This window comes from Podarcis vaucheri (assembly GCF_965113315.1).
Source record: "Podarcis vaucheri genome assembly, contig: SUPER_10_unloc_1, whole genome shotgun sequence".
Classification (NCBI taxonomy): Eukaryota; Metazoa; Chordata; class Lepidosauria; order Squamata; family Lacertidae; genus Podarcis; species Podarcis vaucheri.
The window spans coordinates 506,655-527,593 of record NW_028118809.1 but is presented as its reverse complement, the minus strand read 5'-3'; the positions used below and the strand labels follow the sequence as shown (position 1 = coordinate 527,593).

Here is a 20,939-nt window from a genome sequence, read left to right as displayed (position 1 = left end):
TGTGTGTGTGTGTAAAGTTACAAAACCCCAGAGCTTCCCCAAATAAGATCTTAATATTTTTGCAATAAATTATAACTGCGCCCCTTCCAGCTTTTCCCTTTCTTTGGAAAATATCTTAAGAGCTCATGATGACATCAACACAGGTGAAGTCAAAGAATAACACAAGCATTCAGAAAGGAGAAACATACCCAACCCCCCCACCTAGTTGCATAAGTGCCCTGAAGCTTACATGTTTGCAGTATTTTATTTCCTAAATCCGTCTGCATTAACAGCAGCATTTTAAAAGCTGTGGAAGAACCAGCAGACACTAGGTGGATCTCCAGTATTCAGTTCAGTGCATTCGTAGTTAAACAGTCACAGAGTTCTCTTCACCACTTTTAAAAGTCTGTGAATCTAAGTTGTATGCCATTTTCTTCAAATTTTGCAAAGCCCTCTGCATGAATTGAACTGAAGCATCTCCTCACCCTTCCCTGATCCTCCTTCGCACCTCAAGTGTTTTGGTGGGGTTAGCAAGTGTCCCTGCGTTCTTGAAAATACCTTTTGTCTAGATGGTTACGGAGGATTATGCGAGTGTTTGCAGGAGCTGGCCTACTGGGCAACTGGATTTGTTGCTCTGCTAATTTTAGCATCACCCACCTCTGCCATGTGGTCCCCAAAACAGACGTCAGCTTTCACGAGAGAAAAAGTTTCCCAACCCCTGCTGTACAGCAAGGCAAAGAAAAACAATCTTCTTTTGGTGAAGAGTTATGGGACAAAAAATTAAGATGGCTTCTCTCTTAAAGACCAGCTGATTTCTACAGGAGAATGACTTAAGGCAGAAATCGATTCACCTATAAACTAACATTTCCTCCACACCCCCCATGCAACAGATGCTAACACGCAAGGCACACAAAATACAAAGCAGTCAAAATAAATCTTTATTGAATGCTGCACTTGACATTCAGCTCTCATTTGCAAGAGGAGCCTTTTCCATAAAACAGCATCTCCTTTTGCTGGTATCGAAAAGATAAGCGTGGGTCGTAGAAAATCCATCCTGATCTAAAAGTACTTAAGTTAGCCAATTCATTTTATTTTACAGAAGGAGCAATGTTTTGCAGGACTCGGCAATAAGTTGTTCAATTTAACCAAATACACAGGGGGCAAAAAAGTATCTATCTCCAACAATGTCTACTAAGGTAGTTCAATGGCGGTATAAAAAGTGACAATTGTTTATGTTTCACAAAGAAATGCAGTTGAAAGGGCAATCCATCATTAAGTTCCAGAGAGAATCTTACTGGCGACCTGAGGTTATTTAATACCATTTACATCTCAGGTAGCAGCTGTTCGGTCCAATAACTTAAAGGTTTGGTACCAATGTCTGTTGTCTTGGAATATAGATCATAACTCCTCATGGGCATCTGACGAAGATACATTTGCGGGCGTCTCCTCTTCTGTCAAAAGTAATGCATCTTTGTTAAAACAAAACACCTACACAGTTAACATTATTTGTAAGAGGCAGGAACGAGGCAGAGGGCCTTCTCGGTAGCGGCGCCCGCCCTGCGGAACACCCTCCCGTCAGATGTCAAGGAAATAGACAACTATCAGGCTTTCAGAAGACATCTGAAGGCAGCCCTGTATCGGGAGGTTTTTAATGTGTGATGTTTTACTGTGATTTTATGATTTGCTGGAAGCTGCCCAGGGTGGCTGGGGGCTCTTCAAGTTCACAGGATACCACTCCAGAAGGTTTCTGCCAACTGGGGAAGGGGGCTTCTGTTGAAAGGGGGGGCGGGCTGAAAAGGCTCTCTGCACAGGTAAAAAACACATCATGCATTCCCCCCTAAATCTAGACCATTTATCTATTTTTAAAAAAAGAAGGCAACCAAATTTCCTTGGTTTTTTTAAGCAGCGCCAAGAATTTGACTCTGCTGAGAATCTACAAGGGGCTTACCATTCAATTTGACAAATTTTTGGACCATGAAGACCAACCATTAATGGATTTTCAAATCAGATGTAAGGAAAAGAAGTGTATCAGGAGTGTTTTGTTAGCTCCAAAATAGAAAAGGAGTGAGGTCCTAACCAAAGAAGAATGGCAACTAAAATTGATGAATATGTGCAGCTTGCAGACTTAACATATAGAATAAGAGAGCAAGAAGAACATGTTTAAAGTAGATTGGAAAATGTTTATTGAATATATGGGTGAAAATTGTGTACTGTTTAGAGAAGCTTTTGATGTTTGATCGTGTTTTTTATATTCTGTTGGAAGCAGCCCAGATGGGTGGAGTATAAATAATAAATTACTACTACTACTACTACTACTACTTTGGAAAATGTTGGCAGCATTAAGATAAATTCAACAGTGTAAATAATGGATGTAACAATGGAATACTGAATGGTTTAGTTTAAACAAAATACGCAGGGATTTATGATATCTAAAATGAACCATGGAAAGAGAAGAATGGAAGTCATTGATATTTTAAGGTTGTTTAAATGAGTATTATAAAATGTGAAACAAAAAAAAATTATACAAAAAAAGAAGTGTATGGGGAGGACTTTTTTGCTATATTTTTATCCTAATTCCTTCAAGCAGCTCAGGGCAGTGTGCATGATGCAACCCAAAAGATTTTATGCTCAAACACCCCCTCCACCCATGAAGGTGGTTGGATTAAGTGGTTCAAGGTCACTCAGTGAGATTCATGGTTGGGTGAAGACCTAGAAGTTAGCCTTACCAATCCTAGTCCACGGCATCACACTGGACCAATGATGCAAAATATGCTTAAGAATCAAAATGAGAAAGGATAGATTTGGCTGGGGAACGGTGATTGAAAATGCAAGGGAGGCTGAGACGATTATGCAGCAGCAGTTGTGCAATTAACACTGGATTTGCTACATTCACCTACCAACAGCCCGCAAAACCTTCGGTAACAAACAGCCACTGACCTCCTTTTACCGTTGCAACGCAAGAGCCATCTTCATCTTGAAAACCCTCGGAACAGACACATTTGTAACCCCCTGCGGTATTAACGCAGTCTTCGTTTTCTCTTACGCACACCTTTTCGGACGAGGTACATTCATCTACATCTATTTCAAAAAGGGAAAGAGTATTGTGAAAAGTTTAATTCGGTGCAAATGCACGCGGATGAAAATGTTCTAATACAAACGTTCAGTTTCTTTTACTTTATTTGCTCACATATACAAGCAGCGACAAAGATTACACAGAATGACGCAAATTCCACACCGATAATCATTGAACTGTAGCCAGCTGTTGTTTATTGGTATCAATAAACACACATACAAACACAAAGAAATAGGAGTACTTGTATTCTGCAGGCCTAGTTTGAATTGTAGGAATTAAAAATTCAAGCATACAGAATCTGCTTAAAATGACTTATGAAATTCTCCTCTCTGGAAATCAGGAACACATTCTTGCCTTTTTGGTGGCAGTTAAATACTTTTTTTTTTTATCCCGGACTTTTAGAGTTGTGTCTTGACTCTGACTTTCATACAAAACTAGAAATCTAACCTGTGCATTTTTCATCTTTCATTTCATAGCCAGGTATGCAGCTTTTACATTTGCTGGGTCCTTCTCCTGTGCATCCCAAGCAGCCCCGATCGCATGCTGAAACATAAAATGGAAAGTCTTTAAATCACTGTAAACTAAGGTGAAAACTTGCTTAGAGAACAAACTGAAGCTAATTTTTACCAGACCCACCTATTGCGTTTAACCTACATGGTGCTACTTTGCGTACAGAATCCTTTAACTTATTTTTATAAGTTTATAAACCCGTTTAAGCTTGTGTTGAATGCTATGAATATATTGTTGCAGAGGGATTGTGAAGGACAGTAAGAAATCTAGCCAATAAACAACAAATGTCTATGTACAAATTAGGCAAGCAGTAACATTACTTGGAAGACCATAACGGCTACATTCAAGACTTGAGGCAAAGCTACACAAACCCCAGAAAGATCGGTACCTGTGTGAATGCTCTTATATCTAGATATTTGCCGTTTAACCTTTCGGCTTTCTGTGAACACTGCTAGCCAACTAAATATACATGAAGTTAGAAGCAACAACGTTACAAAAACCTTTCTGCTAATTTTCCAATACTACTTTCGTCAATGGAAAAATGGCCACAATTCAACTAATATATTTAACTCCTTGCTTCCCTTTTGAGATCTCATTATCTTCTATCTTCTATCATATCATTATCCCCTATTTGGGTGCCTTTTCCTTTCTCTCAAAATTATTGACTAAGGATCGCTTTCTAGCTGCATTCCTTTCCCCTCCCTGGTGATGCCAATATCCATGAAGACACATTCTGAGTGCTCTGCAGGTGGGTCAAGGGAACCCCCAGAGCAGCACGCGGCAAGAAGAGAGGGGAAATTGTTCTGTCTGGCCAGTGGAAATGTCACCTTAGTGTGACATCAAATTCTACCTGCAGAAATTAAATGTGAGGAGTGTTGCTACACAATTGCATTACTAGGGTTCCTGCAATTGCAGAGACATTTCCCAGAGCCACTGAATCACAACATAGTGTATCCATGTAGCTCACGTATTATATTTCTCCGTGTAGTTTTCTACTTGGGGACAAACACTAAGATTCACAATTTCGGGTGGTGGGGAAGCCACAACAAGCATCCCACTTGAGATGTGCCATAGTTACACCTCATTCCAAACCAAACCCAGAAAGTATATACAGTCAAATCTCGGTTGTTGAACATCTCGGCTGCCAAACGTTTCAGAAGCTGAACACTGACAACCTGGAAGTAACTGCCTCTTTGGAAGTCGAATGGCTTCCCGAGGCGTATTTCTCTATTCTCTAAAATGTAATTTTCCGATCGCCCATTGAGCCTTGGTTATCAAACGTTTTGGAAGTCGAATGGTCTTCTGGGATGGATTACGTTCGACAACCGAGGTACCACTGTACATCCATTTATGCCAAAGGAAGCGTAACAAGCTCTTCTTTAAACACGAACATCTATCGATGGTTTTCACGCAACAAATCTGACATTTATTTCAGCTCTTATATAATTAAGCAAGCTAGAACTTAAGGTTAAATATATAGATTTATGGAAAGGAAACCTTTGCAGGAGAAAGAGCCCTCTGTGTTTAAGCAGAATTGGTCCGTACTGCACGGAGACTCTTCTACGGCACATTCATCCACATCTGCAAAGGTGAACATAAATTTGGAAAGTTAGCATTGCCATATGAACAGAATGCTTCAAAGGGGGCAGGGGGGATGTCTGGATCCAAAGAGATCTGTTCATGAACAGAAAGCGCTTGTTATGCATATAAGGGGAGGGCTGTTGATTCTCCTTTCCCACTTCAGCCTCATCAAATTGTTTGGAGACCGTGATTTGCACAGGCTAGAACGGAATGTAGGAAATGAGAGGATGAATAAGAGGAAAACCATGAGCTTCTTACCCTTGCATGTGACCTATTCTGACCCCTACAATGGTATGCATTACTTCACGAAAAATGTATCTTTTCAAGTCATGAGTCCATAAAGCACTAGGCTCTTAATCTCAGGGGCGAGACCCATGTTGGGCAAAAGACTCCTGCACTGTAGGGGGCTGGATTTGATGACCTTGGGGGGGGGTGCTTCCAACTCTGCAATTCCATGATAAACCCATTTTCCAGATGGCATTGGAATGACGTGATTTTCCTTTCCTTTCCATCTGCCAAATTCTGTGAAGCCAAAAGTTCCTCACTCAGATTCAAACCAAGCTTCACAAAGGAGACTAGTAGTAGCAAGGGGGGGGGGGGGTTACCCTTTTCATTCATTGACTTTGCACTTGCTTTCTGTTTTTGATATGCAGTTAAGTGGGGATTGCGCTATTTAACCGTACCCTTGCATTTATACTATGCCATTCTTGGTGAATGGCTGATCGTTAATTGAATTTGTCGATAGATTTTTTCCAACTGCTTTCAATTGGAAATGCTGTATTTTGGCATTCGACGGAGAGGTGGCAGGTAACAGCCTTGAAATGATTCAATAAAACAAAAGGCACATCAGGAATCAACCGTCTTAGGTCATCTTCTCCTTCATATGTAACAAAATCAGGAGGGTCAACCAATAATTTAGTGGGCCAACTAGTTAAAAAGCAAACTGAAACCAACAGCTGTAAGCCTGGATCAGAAAAGTCCTCCCAGCTCCAAACTTGTTTAGATAAAAACAGTGTTCTGCAACTCAGTAGCTGAATCCATGTAAATGCATCTCTGCTTGAGAAAAGGCCCTTTACTTTCCCTTCTACGTGGGTGCTGATTCTCTTTTTCTTTTTCTCTTTTATTTATGTCTCACCATGTTTAGTGCATGTATAATTACAGTCATACCTTGGAAGCTGAACGAAAGCCATTCCGGAAGTCTGTTCGACTTCCAAAACGTTCTGAAACCAAGGTACAGCTTCCGAGTGGCTGCAGGAAACTCCTACAGCCAATTGGAAGCCGTGCCGGACGTTCGGGTTCCAAAAGAACGTTCGTAAACCGGAACACTCACTTCCGGGTTTGCTGCATTCGGGAGCCAAAACGTTTGAGTGCCAAGGCGTTTGGCTTCCAAGGTACGACTGTATGTACTTTTTAACTTTCAGTTAAGATGCCGGGGGGGGGGGGGGAGAAGAGAGAGAGAAATGGCACAAAGACAAGTATCTACATGTGTATGATTAAAGGTAAAGGTACCCCTGCCCGAACGGGCCAGTCTTGACAGACTCTGGGGTTTGTGCGCCCATCTCACTCAAGAGGCCGGGGGCCAGCGCTGTCCGGAGACACTTCCGGGTCACGTGGCCAGCGTGACAAAGCTGCATCTGGCGAGCCAGCGCAGCACACGGAACGCCGTTTACCTTCCCGCTGGTAAGCGGTACCTATTTATCTACTTGCACCCAGGGGTGCTTTCGAACTGCTAGGTTGGCAGGCGCTGGGACCGAGCAGCGGGAGCGCACCCCGCCGCGGGGATTCGAACCGCCGACCTTTCGATAGGCAAGCCCTAGGCGCTGAGGCTTTTACCCACAGCGCCACCCGCGTCCCTATGTGTATGATTATAAACATGTTATATATTATATATTAGGTCTTAGGTCTTCTCTAAACTGAACGCTTTGTTTTCTATTGGATGTCTTACTAACCCACACAGGCGTCTTCATTTCTGGTCCAACCTTCTTTACATTCCTTACAGTCTGTGTTTGTTGCTCCACTGCACGTTTTACATGAATCATGACAAGCTGTGAAGACAAAGAAAGACTCAAGACTTTCAGATCCTGGTGAGCACATTTAAAACTGAATCTAGGTTTACGTTATATAGTTACACTGATTCTAGGGTTACGTCAGAGGCATCGATAACGCAAATAATTGCATGTAAATTGGCTCATGAAATGTTTGCACATCCTGGTATGTTATTTAATTAACATGGTAAAATAAGTAGGAACGTTATGAAGTTACATAAAGCACTACCTTTTAAAAGGAGTGGAACAAGTAGTGAGTGTGAAAACTGAAAAACGCTATCAGGTTATCACCCAAATAATGACTCCACTGTTTTTGGGTTCTGATCAACAAGACATGCAGAACGGGTTTCTTCTTCCACTTTAGCAAAACAGTTTGGCTTTGACGGAATAAAGTGAGATTACGGCTACAATCCTATTCTCACTTACTTGAATTCAACAAGGCTTACTTCTGAGTAGATGAGTACAGGACTGTGCTTGTTCTTTTTTATGAATGTATTTATTCAGTTTTTCAAATTAAAATTTTACAATCGCAAACATACAACATAAAGACAAGATTCCAATGAATCTCCTGGACTTCCCTCCTCCCCTTTGTGGGTCCCATTCTTAATCATTTCCTCCTGCATCTTTTATAATAATCCAAATCTTTTGCATCTCCATTACAGTAGAACCTCTGTTTATGTCCTGCTCTACTTAGGCCCATTCCAAGTCGCAACCATGGCAAACCCGGAAGTAAACACCGGGTTTGCTGCGATTCACCCACACGCAGAAGCGGCTGCCATTGTCTGCACATGCGCAGAAGCAGGCTGCCGCCGAATGCGCCTGTGCACAATGGCGCTTCTACCAGCAACACATTTCGCCATAAGTACAGGCCCTCCAGAACAGACTTTGGTTGTGAATAGAGGTTCCACTGTATTTCCAAAATTCACCACTAAACTACAAGTGTTATTCCAATCCCGCCAATGATTTTAGCTGTTTACAATGGTTTTTAAGATAGATTATAAATTTCCCCCATTCCTTATTAAAATTTTGGCCTTCCTGATTTCTGATTCTTGTCACTTTGGCATAGTCCATCAACTTGATCTGTCATTCTTCTCTGCTAGGGACCTTATCTTCTTTCCATGGACTGTGCTTGTTCTAGCTAATTTGGGATGTGGATCGGGAGCAGTCAGTGAGGAGAGAGGTGGTGCCACTTACTGGGAGAGGGTTGAGATGGTGCAGTGAAGACACATCAGTGGGAGAGAGCTAGACTAACAGTCGTGCCTGGCTAGCAACAACCTCCCTTGCCAGCTTGCCCCTCCTTCTGCTAGTAAGCAGCAGTGGCTCCAGCTGCATGGCACCGACCCTCCTCACGGAACACTCCTGGATTGAAATATAGAAAGTTCAGAAATATTTAGCGACAATTTAACCGTAAAAAGCACTGCCCGGAATCTTGCAAGCAATTGGGCATGCCCACGGTTCCGTGTCATATCTTAACGGGACTTCTGACTTTTCTTTTCCCATGCCAGCTCACGAACAGCTTCTCGCACAACAAAGCAAAATGTTCCTGGAGAAACTCCAGTCCAAAGTCCGCTTTGTTGTGCGGAAGCAATTACAGTTCTCCGGACCATTATAAAGGCTTTAAATGTAAAGCATGCAGGCATACCTGTACAAACAGAATGTGTGTCGTTTCGGTGAGAGTTGTAGTAGCCGTCAGAGCAGTCCAAACAAAATTCTCCTTGGTATTCCCTTTTACAGCGGCAGGATCCATCGCCACCTCGGGTGCCGTCTCCAGCACAGTTGCCATTTCCGTGGCAAGGTCGTTCTGATCCCCCGCGGCAAGCTTAAATTAACACAAAAACAGCAAGTTTAAGAATTTCACGTAAATGAAGCCGAACAGTATTTTCTCCCCTTGGCCACTTCTCTCGCTGCCGCCTCTTGATCAACATTCACAAGCCTCTTCACAAAAAGCTTTCCCCTTTGCTTCTAACTAAAGCTGTGCTGAAAATTTTCTGTCCCTGCTTTTGAAGGCCCATTTGCAGGTTGCCCCCACAAAATGGGTGGCGAGCTGCTTAGGAGGAGCACCACCACAGCAACCAGAAGAAGAAGAAGAAGAAGAAGAAGAAGAAGAAGAAGAAGAAGAAGAAGAAGAAGAAAAAAGAATCTAAAAGCCTCTGCAGCTAACTCTATTGCAGTGAGCCCTCTGTGGCCTGAACATGTTGTGATTTTTCTCCCACCTCCTCCCAAAATGCCTTGCTTTTTTGCCTCTCTGAAACCTTTTGAAAGGTGCCAAACTTCCTGTGGATCTTTCAGCTTAGCTCAACTTTTTCAACGAACTGTGCCCTGATGCAGAGACTCCCCTAGCAATAACATCCTATGCCACAATATAACTTGTTGGTTTTTGAGATGCCACATTCTCTATGAACAGTCTTGCTACTGACCCAACAAAGGCCCCAAGTAGCCGATCCACTTGTGTGAGCCAATAACCCAAAGCACAGGTTCGTCATACACCATTTCCGCACTTCTAAACTGGCTGTAACCGCTCCCTCCTCGGCACCCCCCCCCCCGGTAGCCATTTTTCGCTTTCCCTCTTACATCAGTATCACTGAGACTGAAAAAAATAAAATGGCCTACTAGACACCTTCCGTATGTCTGCTAGTAGAACCGCAGCTCACAGAAGTATCTTTCTTCTTCCACCATCACATCACCAGACTTAGCTATAGGAACTTAGGAAACTGCTTTATACCAAGTCAGACCACTGGTCCATCTATCTCAGTACTGTCTGAACTGACCAGCAGCTGCTCTCCTGTGTTTCAGGCAGGGAGCGTCTCCCAGCCTTACCTGGAGATGCCGGCTATTGAAACTGAGACCTTCTATTGCATTTTGAATCGAACTAATCAATCATCTGGGGATGCGGGTGGCGCTGTGGGTTAAACCACAGAGCCTAGGACTTGCTGATCAGAAGGTCGCCGGTTCAAATCCCCATGACAGGGTGAGCTCCCATTGCTCGGTCCCTGCTCCTGCCAACCTAGCAGTTTGAAGCACGTCAAAGTGCAAGTAGATAAATAGGTACCACTCCGGCGGGAAGGTGAATGGCGTTTCTGTGCACTGCTCTAGTTCCCCAGAAGCGGCTTAGTCATGCTGGCCACATGACCCGGAAGCTGTACGCCAGCTCCCTTGGCCAATAAAAGTGAGAAGAGCGCCACAACCCCAGAGTCGGTCACGACTGAACTTAATGGTCAGGGGTCCCTTTACCTTTACCTAATCAATGATAGTAAAAGGCTAGAACTAAATGAAAGCTTCTGTGTATGATTAAAGACACCCCAGTATTTTATTTTTGTCGTTTAATTACCAACACAGTCTGGACCATGTGTTCCAGCAGGACAGCAAACTCCTATTGTTTCTATACAAAGCCACTTAAACAAATCAGGAGATTTCTTCTTCCTGTAAATACAAACAAACAAAACAAAAATGTATTTCTTGAACAGAAGGTAAGAGTTCTGTTCATATCCGATTGTATTATTATCATTAGTCTGAACTTACTGAAATCAAAGTTCTAGAGAACGTCAATTAAAATTGTCACGGACAGTTTAGATGGAGAAGCAGGTACAGTGCGCAATAAATTTGCATAGCCAGTGATATTAGATTGTCCGTTATGATTGATCTGGTACTTTTTCACCTTCTAGAATCTTTCATGATAAGAAACTTGGCTCCCAGGTTTATAGTGGAGGTCAAGAGACCACCAACTGATGTCACAATAGAAATACAAGAAGTATTCCCTTCCCCTCTTGGTGTGCCCAGGGTGGAGAGGGCAACTTGGGGTGTCTGAAAACACACACACACACACAAAACCAGACAGACACCTTTTAAGACAGAGGTACCTAACCACTGGGTTAGCCAGTGCAAAATTGCACATCCAATACACATAAACATATATGGTCCACATGTAGCTAGGCAGGTAAGACACACCACAAATAGGAAAACACTCAGCCAGAGAGCAGACCTCCTCATTTCTATGACCTCTCCTATGGGGAGAAAAGCCCTTCTAAAATTTGGCCCTGTTCTCTGCAGGAGAAGTGGCACTTTTCAAGATAAAAGGAGGCACTGGATTTTGGAAGAGTGTGGTGAAAATGGTTTCATGGGCAGCTTTATCACCTCAACATTCAGCATTTTCAACCTTAAATTTGATTAATAATAATAATAATAATAATAATAATAATAAATTTTATTTATATCCCGCCCTCCCCAGCCGAAGCCGGGCTCAGGGCGGCTAACAACAATAAAATAGTACAACATTCTACAATAATTTCATTATAAAATTAATTCAACTCAAATTGATGGCAACCATTAGGCTAAAGTTCTGTGAAGATTGCCAAAGGAGGGAGTCAGGCTGCGCCCTGACCAAAGGCCTGGTGGAACAGCTCTGTCTTGCAGGCCCTGAGGAAAGATGTCAAGTCCCGCAGGGCCCTAGTCTCTTGTGACAGAGCGTTCCACCAGATTGGAGCCACAGCCGAAAAAGCCCGGTCTCTAGTTGAGACCAGCCTAACCTCTCTGTGGCCTGGGACCTTCAGGATGTTTTTGTTTGAAGACCATAAATTCCTCTATGGGACATACCAGGAGAGGCGGTCCCGTAGGTACGAGGGTCCTAGGCCACATAGGGCTTTAAAGGTTAAAACCAGCACCTTAAACTTGATCCTGTACCCCACCGGGAGCCAGGGCAGCTGCCAAACAGTCCAGCGTGTCAAGCAAACACATCTTCAAATTTAAACAGAAGATCTGTGATGGAAGCAGAAAGCTAAAAGTGGCAGCCTGCTTTGGTCAGCTTTGTCTCACTTACCTTCAATACACTACTGGTTTTGCCTGAGCCATCAGAGGCTCCAAGATGCTATGTTAAGCTCACCACTATTGCAAACATTCCTATGGTGGCATTCCTATGTAGCACTAGGTATTTTGCCAATGTGAACAGTCATCTTTACCCCCAGGGTGCAGTTTGGCTGAGGGAGAAGGGCTCAGGACACAGCATCCGCTTTGTATGCAGAAATTCCCAGGTTCAAGCCCTGGCATCTCAAGAGAGGGCTAGGAATACCCCCTGACTTAAATCCTGGATATCTGCTGCTGGCCAGTGTAGATCAAGGGTGTGGAAGCTTTTTTGGCTTTGTGGGCCAAATCCTCATCATGGAGCCAAATTTCAGCCAGAACCTCATCACTGGGCCAAATCCTCATCATTGGGCCAAATCCTCACCACTGGGCCAAATTTCACAGCCAGATTCTCATCATTGGACCAAATCCTCATCATTGGGCCAAATCCTCACCACTGGGCCAAATTTCACAGCCAGATTCTCATCATTGGGTCAAATCCTCACCACTGGACCAAATTTCACGGCCAGATCCTCATCATTAGGCCATATTTCACAGCCAGAACCTCATCATTGGGCCAAATCCTCATCGTTGGGCCAAATTTCACAGCCAGATGCTCATCATTAGGCCATATTTCAAGGCCAGAACCTCATCATTGGGCCAAATCATCATCGTTAGGCCAAAATTCACAGGTGGCTGGGGTTGCCAGATTCAGGAAGGGGTTGGTATTGAACCCCATGCATCAGTTGATGAGAGGTGCTTAAATCCTGCTTGGTGGGCTGAGTTCCAATTCCCTGGGAAGAGCTACAGTGAATAATAGTAGCTAAGTGAGTTCTAGTATCAAAGTGAACAGTAATGATTCACACCTTTGCAAAAAGGGAAGGGAAAGAAAAAGATTAAGCATTCTGGGGTGTATCTGACTAAAACATACCTGAGAAAGCACTGACTAAAACAAACGGATTTCAGTGGGTCTACTCTTAGTATGGCTCAGTTGGATACAACCCTCTATGCAAGTCTCATTTTATGTTTCATGTCTGTGGGTTAAGAAATAGTCACAAATATCCTCCCTCATGTCATTAAATTCATATGGCTTCAGTTATTTTGCAGCAATGAATGGACAGAAGTAAGGATCTCTCTTAGGATGCCTTGAACATTTTGAGATGTGTCTGGCTTGTTCTTAAAAGTAACAAGGTTTTTTCAAAAAATAAAATAAAAATAAATATCTGCCAAATGCTGTGTTTGGGGCTGATCACTCATTTGTAGGAATGCTATGTTACCAAAGAACAATAGTTGCAAGTTGATACAACTTCATCATCAAAGATGGCCAGAAGGGCGGCGTATAAATAATAATTAAATAATAATAATAATAAATAATAATAATAATAATAATAATAATAATAATAATATATTAGCCTTTCCCTTATCTAATTAACACAATCAAAAGCGCAGGTAACTATGTCCCAAATTTTCAGATGTCACAAGAAACTCTGCATTAAGGATGAAAACTTGGGAAATTTCTGAAGGAAAATATTAATATGGATCTCGACAACCAAACTGATATTTTGTCAGCTGCTGCAAACTTCGGCACCTTGGCATACGTTATGCTTGGAGGTGATAATAGCCTATATAGAGATGCAACTATTGGTTACCATTATAAGCACACAATTTTCTAGATTTATTGCTTAAATAACATCCACAACACACTCTAGCATATGAAAGAATGTGTGTGCACCACCCAAACTGTATTAAGCACAGTCAGACTACCTCCCTATTTTGAACCAACACTACTTTATTTATTTTTAAATTTATTTATGTGGTTTTTCAACTTAAAATTTGACAAAGATATATCAAACATAAATTATAAAAACAAGATTCCAAGGAATCTCTTGGACTACCATCCTCCCCTTTCTGGGTCCTATTATTAATCAATTCCTCCTGCATCTTTTATGATAATCTGGACATAATGGAAGAGGTAAAGGGCTTGGATTATCATAAAAGATGAACCAAAACTACTTTATGATTATCTGTGTGCTTTTCAAAAATTCCTTACTGACTCATCAACCCGTCGAGTTCGAAAGAACCAAGTTGAATTCTAACTTGAATCCCCATTCTCATCCTAAAGACCCCACACAAAATTGTTAAGCAGGTATGCGTTTTATAAAAGTCTCTGTGAACAAAATGTTAAATTGTGCAGGTTTAACTGAAGGTAGAATGCTGGTTTGTAGTCTCTAAAGCTAAGTGATTATATAACAGGAAGAACAACTTGCCCTTCTGATTCCTGGTGGAGGTGTCATGGCTGGTAGTTAGATAAAATATCTTCTTTAGTAGCAAATTGAGCCGAAGTGATCTGGAATTAATAAGAACCTTATGGAATCCTACTAAGTAATGCTCTAGAATGTTAACATGTGCATTACAGCAGCACTAATCGGCAACATTAATGGTAACCTAAAGGTTACTAGACAAGCCCATACCATGCTTTCACAAGATACTCAAGCATGAAATTGGTTCTTCTTGCAAGTTACTAAGCTAGCTCAACAGAGACTGGCAACCATCAACGTTGGCCATGCAAAAGCTCAGACTGGTTCACCTGTTATGGATGCAGCAACTTGACACAACAAGCCATCTGATTTACATGCTTTTCCTAACTGCCAGATTGAGAAATCAATAAAGAAATGTAGCTGAGAATGGTTTCCCCACTTACTGCAATTTACACTTCTCTAATGTGGTATCACCCATTGTGACCCACCTCTGTTTGGATCAATGTCTGCAGAATAAAACCCTGGTCAGCTTGTGCTTTAGCTAAGGTGGAAAAACAAGAGCGGCAAGCCTGTTTGGAACTCAATTAGCATGCACGATTTCGAAAGTGCCTTTAAGTATTTTGAAATCATCACTGTGAGAAAGAACAAACCCTGACGCAATACCAAGCCTTGCATATACTTATGACTAGCGGCCTTGGCCCAGTATACCTGAAGGAGCATCTCCACTCCCACGGTTCAACCCGGACACTGAGGTCCAGCTCCTTCTGGCAGTTCCCTCACTGCGAGAAGTGAGGTTACAAGGAACCAGGCAGAAGGCCTTCTCGCCCTGTGGAATGCCCTCCCATCAGATGTCAAGGAAATAAACAACTATCTGACTTTTAGAAGACATCCAAAAGCAGCCCTGTTTAGGGAAGTTTTTAATGTTTGATGTTCTATTGTGCTTTTAATTCTGTTGGGAGCCGCCCAGAGTGGCTGGGGAAACCCAGCTAGGTGGGCGGGGTATGTATGTATGTATGTAAATAAATTAATTAATTAATAATAAATAAATAAATAAATAAATAAATAAATAAATAAATAATACTATAGTGAATCTGGTAAAATTAGTAGTTACCAAGCTAACAATATACAAGAAACTGGTTTTATCAAGACACAGGTTGAAAATTTGTGAATAATGCATTTAACATTGCTTTCCAGGAAGTTTATACCCACTCTTTAATTTACACCTCTCTTGAATCCAATCCTGAATGCAACACAACAAAAAATATTGCCTTGTTTCTTTCTTACCATTTGAACCACCAGGTTTCTATATGTTCTTCATGCTCTTCTACCATGTTGTTGCATTCAAAGTTACTACTGTCACAGAGGTTCTCTATTATTTCCACAAGACGAATTTCACTGCATGGGGGGAAAAGACCCAAGACGAATCAGTTTATTTTGATGAGTTCTAATTGGGCACTGACTTTACAAATGAAAACACATTTCTATAAAAAAGGGTCAAGAATATTAGAGTCACTATTCATTTCTGTTATTCGATCGGCTGTAAACTTTCCAAAATTAAAGTCCAACTTTTGCTCAGGGTAAAAGTGATACATTTAAGCAAAATTGTCTTAGATGATACGTTACTGGTGCACATCAGCAAAGCAATCTGTTACTACTCAGACTCAAACTATCAGATTTTTAGAAGACATATGAAGGCAGCCTTGTTTAGGGAAGTTTTTAATGTTTGATCTTTTATTCCTTTTTATTTATTCTTATTATTAATATTCTGTTGGGAGCCACCCAGATGGGTAGGGTATAAATACTAATAAATTATAATTATAATTATAATTATAATTATTATTATTATTATTATTATTATTATTATTATTATTATGAAGCATTTTTTGTGCAGCATATGCAATCAACAGGAAGCTCAAAATACACCCAGCAAGGTCAAGTGCAAAGAAAGCTGTGGCTTTACAGCTTTAGTTATAGAATATTTAATCGTGAAATATACTTAGCAAATGCCAAAGGGACAGATAAGCATTCATATCAGAGCATGTGTTGAAAGAGAACCTGGGAACTCTCAAACAAGGAACTTCTGAATCCTTGCAATAAGGCTTCAAGGAAGCCTGGGGCTATGTAAGAGTAAGCCCATGTTCTCCCTTCTTTTCCTGCCCCGCTGCTGCTCCCAACTACATCCCCTCTGGCCTGGATCAGGCTCTTTGAAGCAACTCGTATTTCCCCTGCAGAGAAACTTGTGCTCAGGGTTCACAGCAAGGGTGCAGAACCTGTGGTCCACTGAATGTTGTTGGGCTGTAACTCTGTTCATCCCCGATAGTTGACCATCTTGGCTTGGACTTGGGGGAGTCTGGAGGGTCACAAGCATCCCACCTTTGCTATAAAGGTTCCTTTCTCTCCTTCGTCCCTGCCTTAAAGTTGGTCCACAGAACTGCCACTACACTGAACCACTGCCCTTGAACAACAGCCGAAGCAATTTAAGCTGTCTTCCAGGAATTCAGTGGATTTGTGTAGAAAGTCCCAGCAGGAAGACTGTTCTTTGCATTTGTGTGGTCCTCCCTTTCAGTTCTCCCATTCTTGGTTCGCTCTATCTAGTGTGCTGTGATACCCGAATTAAGAAAACTATGGTTAGCATTAACCAAGATATTCTTGGGTTAGGGCAAGTGGCTAAAATGTTTTCAACAGTTCTAATTTTGGTTCCTCTGTTTTGTTTTGGGTTGATGTTAGTTAAATGTTTGGTTGGGGTTGGCGGTTATTTAAATTTGGGTATAACTGTAAACTGTTTATTATTGTTATTATTGGTTTCTATTTATTTGTTTGTTTTATTGCTCGTATAGCATATTTTGCTTTTAACGCTTGATGCTTTGTTGTGTTTTTATACATGTTGTAAGACGCTCAGAGGGGCTGGGGAAACCCAGCAAGATGGATGGGATAGACATTTTTTAAAAATATTATTTATTATTATGTTCCGCACACTGTGGGCTCAAAGCTCACTTCAAAACAATGTTCTGCAACATTTGGACACAATTCCTCAAGGGTGGTTGTTCTTGTTATTTTGCCCATTTCAGATGTTATGGCAAAATATGGTTAGAGATAGCCAAAAAGGAGAAAATACACAGAACCAGGAAGGAGGGAGAACGTCAGCAGATATGTATGCTGAAATTGGGCCAAAGACTTTTTCAACATCTAACCCAGAACAATATTCTACTTTTTACAGAAATGCATGAAAGACATTTGTGCGATTATGACCTAGTAACAGCAGGGTGCCAATATGTTCAAAACTAAGATTATGGAGCTTGACTAAAGTATCAAATGTGTCAAAATGTGACATTCTTACAATAAGAGCATGCTAACTTTGCTCTCAGAAAAATGTCCCCTGCTGACATAGACTATTTCATCCAGACCAGTTATTTTACAAGCTGCAGACAAGGATATGACCTCATTGAAAAGAAAGATACACATACCATACCTGGACTCATACTTTGACAGGGTCTTTTCCTCCCAAGCTGTATTGCCACCTCCAAAGTTCTTTTTTGCAGTGTCAGTTAGACCCTGAAAAACAGAGTATTTTGAGACAATCTCATTTTCTAGAGCAATTGCAAAACCAGACAGACTTTGGATTAGTAAGTGATGCTAATAACGGAGTTTTTAAAACACTAAGCATACCACCTAAAACTCCCTGAGACCAGTGGATTCCTTCAAAACTGGCTGCCCTTAAGAAGCTCCACACACTGGGCAGTACAGTGGGCAGCTGGTAAGACACCCTTTTCTGAAACCCCAGGGTGCTGCTGCCAGACAGTGCAGACAACACTAAGCTAGATAAACCAATGGTATGGAACATTATAAGGCAGCATCCTATGGCTTTTTTATTGGTGTTTTAGAACCTAGTAATAAATAATAATAAACTTATTATTTAAGTTTAATAATAATAATAATAACGATGGGGTGGAGACGCTCCTTCAGGTATACTGGGCCGAAGCCGTTTAGGGCTTTAAAGGTCAACACCAGCACTTTGAATTGTGCTCGGAAACGTACTGGGAGCCAATGTAGGTCTTTCAAGACCGGTGTTATGTGGTCTCGGCGGCCGCCCCCAGTCACCAGTCTAGCTGCCGCATTCTGGATTAGCTGTAGTTTCCGAGTCACCTTCAAAGGTAGCCCCACATAGAGCGCATTGCAGTAGTCCAAGCGGGAGATAACTAACTTATTTAATTATCTTAAATTAAATTAAATTAACTTATTATTCTGTGTCCAGGGCAGCTGTCTACCACCTTCATCTGGTACAGTGGCTGAGCCCCTACCTGCCCGCAGACTGTCTCGCCAGTGGTGCATGCTCTGGTTATCTCTCGCTTGGACTACTGCAAGAGGCTCTATGTGGGGCTACTTTTGAAGGTGACCCGGAAACTACATCTAATCCAGAATGTGGCAGCTAGACTGGTGACTGGGAGCAGCCACCGAGACCATATAACACCGGTCTTGAAAGACCTACTCTGGCTCCTAGTACGTTTCCGAGCACAATTCAAAGTGTTGGTGCTGACCTTTAAAGCCCTAAACGGCCTCGGTCCAGTATACCTGAAGGAACGTCTCCATCCCCATTATTCACTGAAGTCCAGCTCTGAGGGCCTTCTGGCGGTTCCCTCGCTGCGAGAAGTGAGGTTACAGGGAACTAGGGAGAGGGCCTTCTTGGTAGTGGCACCCACCCTGTGGAACGCCCTCCCACCAGATGTCAAAGAGAAAAATAACTACCAAACTTTTAGAAGACACCTGAAGGCACTGGAACAAACCCATCCAGGCCAAGTGAATCTGATTTTCTTCCTTATAGAACAGCCAAATATAGCCCGCTAGGCATGTACTGTATTGTGCAACCTGCCAGGTCAGAAAGGCAGGATAAAACAACAGGAGATTTATCAAGTACTTGGTGAGAGACATTAGTGGGCCACAAGTACTTATGAAAACCTGGCCAAAAAGTTCACAGCGCTCACCGAGTTCTGTAAAAATATTCAGTTATTGAGAACATCTGGAAATCAGAATATATAACTGCCCTGGTGGCCAGAGCCCTCGGTTCCCACCAATGACAGTCGTATCAAGAAATTACAGGCATCTTCAGGGCCAGTCCTACCGTTAGGCAGACAGGTATCTCTCTCTTTTTTTTAATAAAGATATTTATTGAAATTTTTTTTTTAATATAAGCAAAAATAAAAAATAAACATACAAAATAATAAGCAATTAAAAACACACATTAATTTTCAATAACATAACTTCCATATCCTTATTTTCTCCGACCTCCTCCTACTTCCCTTCTTTGTATTCCAGTTCAGTTTGTTAATTCAGCAAATCCTTACCATTAACCTTTTACCCATTTTATACTCCTCTTTTCATATCTCCTAAAACATTACAGCTGGAAACCGCTTAGTTTCTATCCAACATCTTTCTAACATTCATTCATTTTACAGTATTTCTTTAAATGGTCTAGGCAGACAGGTATCTCAAAAATGTTGCCTTTGAATGCTGGCAAATGGGGGACTGTAGCTCAGTGGTAGAGCATATATACGATTTGAATGCAGATCTTAAAGGGAGGAAAGGAGGAGGCTGAGGAGTCGCAGCATCCCTCACCTGGCTGAAGCGCTCCGTGATTCCGCGGCAGGTGTCGCAGGCCTGACGGACCCGCTGCTCCTTCTCCGCCGCCGCCGCCGCGAGGGCGAGGCAAAGGAAGGCCCCGAGGGCGCCGCTCAGCCACCCCGGCCCAGCCCCGCGCGCCTTTCCCGACGGAAGCCGCCTCATGGCCGCCCGCGAGCCTTTCCCCCTCGCCCGCGGGACATTGAGCGCCTCTGACGGGGGGAAGCCGGCATCCCGCGCCTGGGGCCCGCCCGGCCAATCCCGGCGCGCCCTCGCGCCCGGCGACGTGGGCCAATCGGCGCCCGCCACGCTCCGGGAGACGTAATGAGAACGCCCCACGTGGAGAAGAGGCGGGAGGGAAGGAAAAAAGCAGAGCTAAAAATGGGAAGACGCGCGCGTGATTTGTATATTCCGGGTTCCTTTAGATCAGGCATCTCCAAAATCGAGCCTCTAGATTATTATTTTTTTTGGGGGGGGACTACAATTCCCATCATCCCTGACCGCTGGTCCTGTTAGCTAGGAATGATGGGAGTTGTAGTCCGAAAAAAACAGGTGGCGGGCTGAGTTGGGGGGGGGGAATGACTGCTTTAGATCCCTTCCCTGCCCCACCGGGGATTTTTTTTTTAGAGATTCACCCCTAGGAAACGAAATGGAATTTCGAGCTTGGTTGGGCAGCGGTATGTCTAACCACCAAAGTATAAAAAAATAAGTGTAAAGAGAGGGTTTGTGTTATTTATTTATTTATGCATACTATTATTATTTATCCTTATTGTTTATTTATATTTATTTTTTAATTTAATTTGTTTTAGTTAAACGCTAAGGAAAAAGCACATGGTGCGCCCAAGCCTTCTGACCTCTACTTAGCAGTTGATTTGCGATGATTTGCCATGGTGCAGGGAGCGAGCTCTCTAAACTGCCCTTCTCCACAGCTTCTGGCTCTATCGCCATACTATTAGATTCCCATGCAACACTAAGAATCCTACGATTTATCATGGCAGGCATAAACACGTTTTTTAAAAAGAGGTTTAAAGAGACAGGGGGGAAATG

The 20,939-nt window shown here is 42.4% G+C and overlaps 1 protein-coding gene and 1 long non-coding RNA gene across 2 annotated transcripts in view; both read right to left on the bottom strand.

Moving 5' to 3' along the window:
- Positions 1-20,939, bottom strand: part of LOC309542620 — a 301,099-nt gene that overhangs the window by 277,757 nt on the left and 2,403 nt on the right. The window lies entirely within an intron of this gene.
- On the bottom strand, positions 895-20,111 carry CRELD2 (cysteine rich with EGF like domains 2). Its single transcript, XM_082242479.1, has 10 exons — positions 19,890-20,111; positions 17,749-17,831; positions 15,564-15,674; positions 10,517-10,608; positions 8,831-9,007; positions 7,093-7,188; positions 5,060-5,143; positions 3,500-3,595; positions 2,917-3,057; positions 895-1,430 (listed from the first exon to the last, which is right to left on the bottom strand). Exons 1-10 carry the CDS (start codon positions 20,055-20,057, stop codon positions 1,378-1,380), a joined length of 1,101 nt encoding a protein of 366 aa, XP_082098605.1. The 5' UTR covers positions 20,058-20,111; the 3' UTR covers positions 895-1,377.

What these genes read in the sequence shown, in the direction of transcription:
- CRELD2 (XM_082242479.1), bottom strand. Translation starts at nt 20,057, where the DNA reads ATGAGGCGGCTTCCGTCGGGAAAGGCGCGCGGGGCTGGGCCGGGGTGG. An exon ending in TCACGGAGCGCTTCAGCCAG is followed by an intron (nt 17,832 to 19,889) that starts GTGAGGGATGCT and finishes TCTGTTTTTCAG; the next exon opens with GGTCTAACTGACACTGCAAA. An exon ending in GGGCTCTTTCTCCTGCAAAG is followed by an intron (nt 3,596 to 5,059) that starts GTTTCCTTTCCA and finishes TTTATGTTTCAG; the next exon opens with CATGCGATCGGGGCTGCTTG.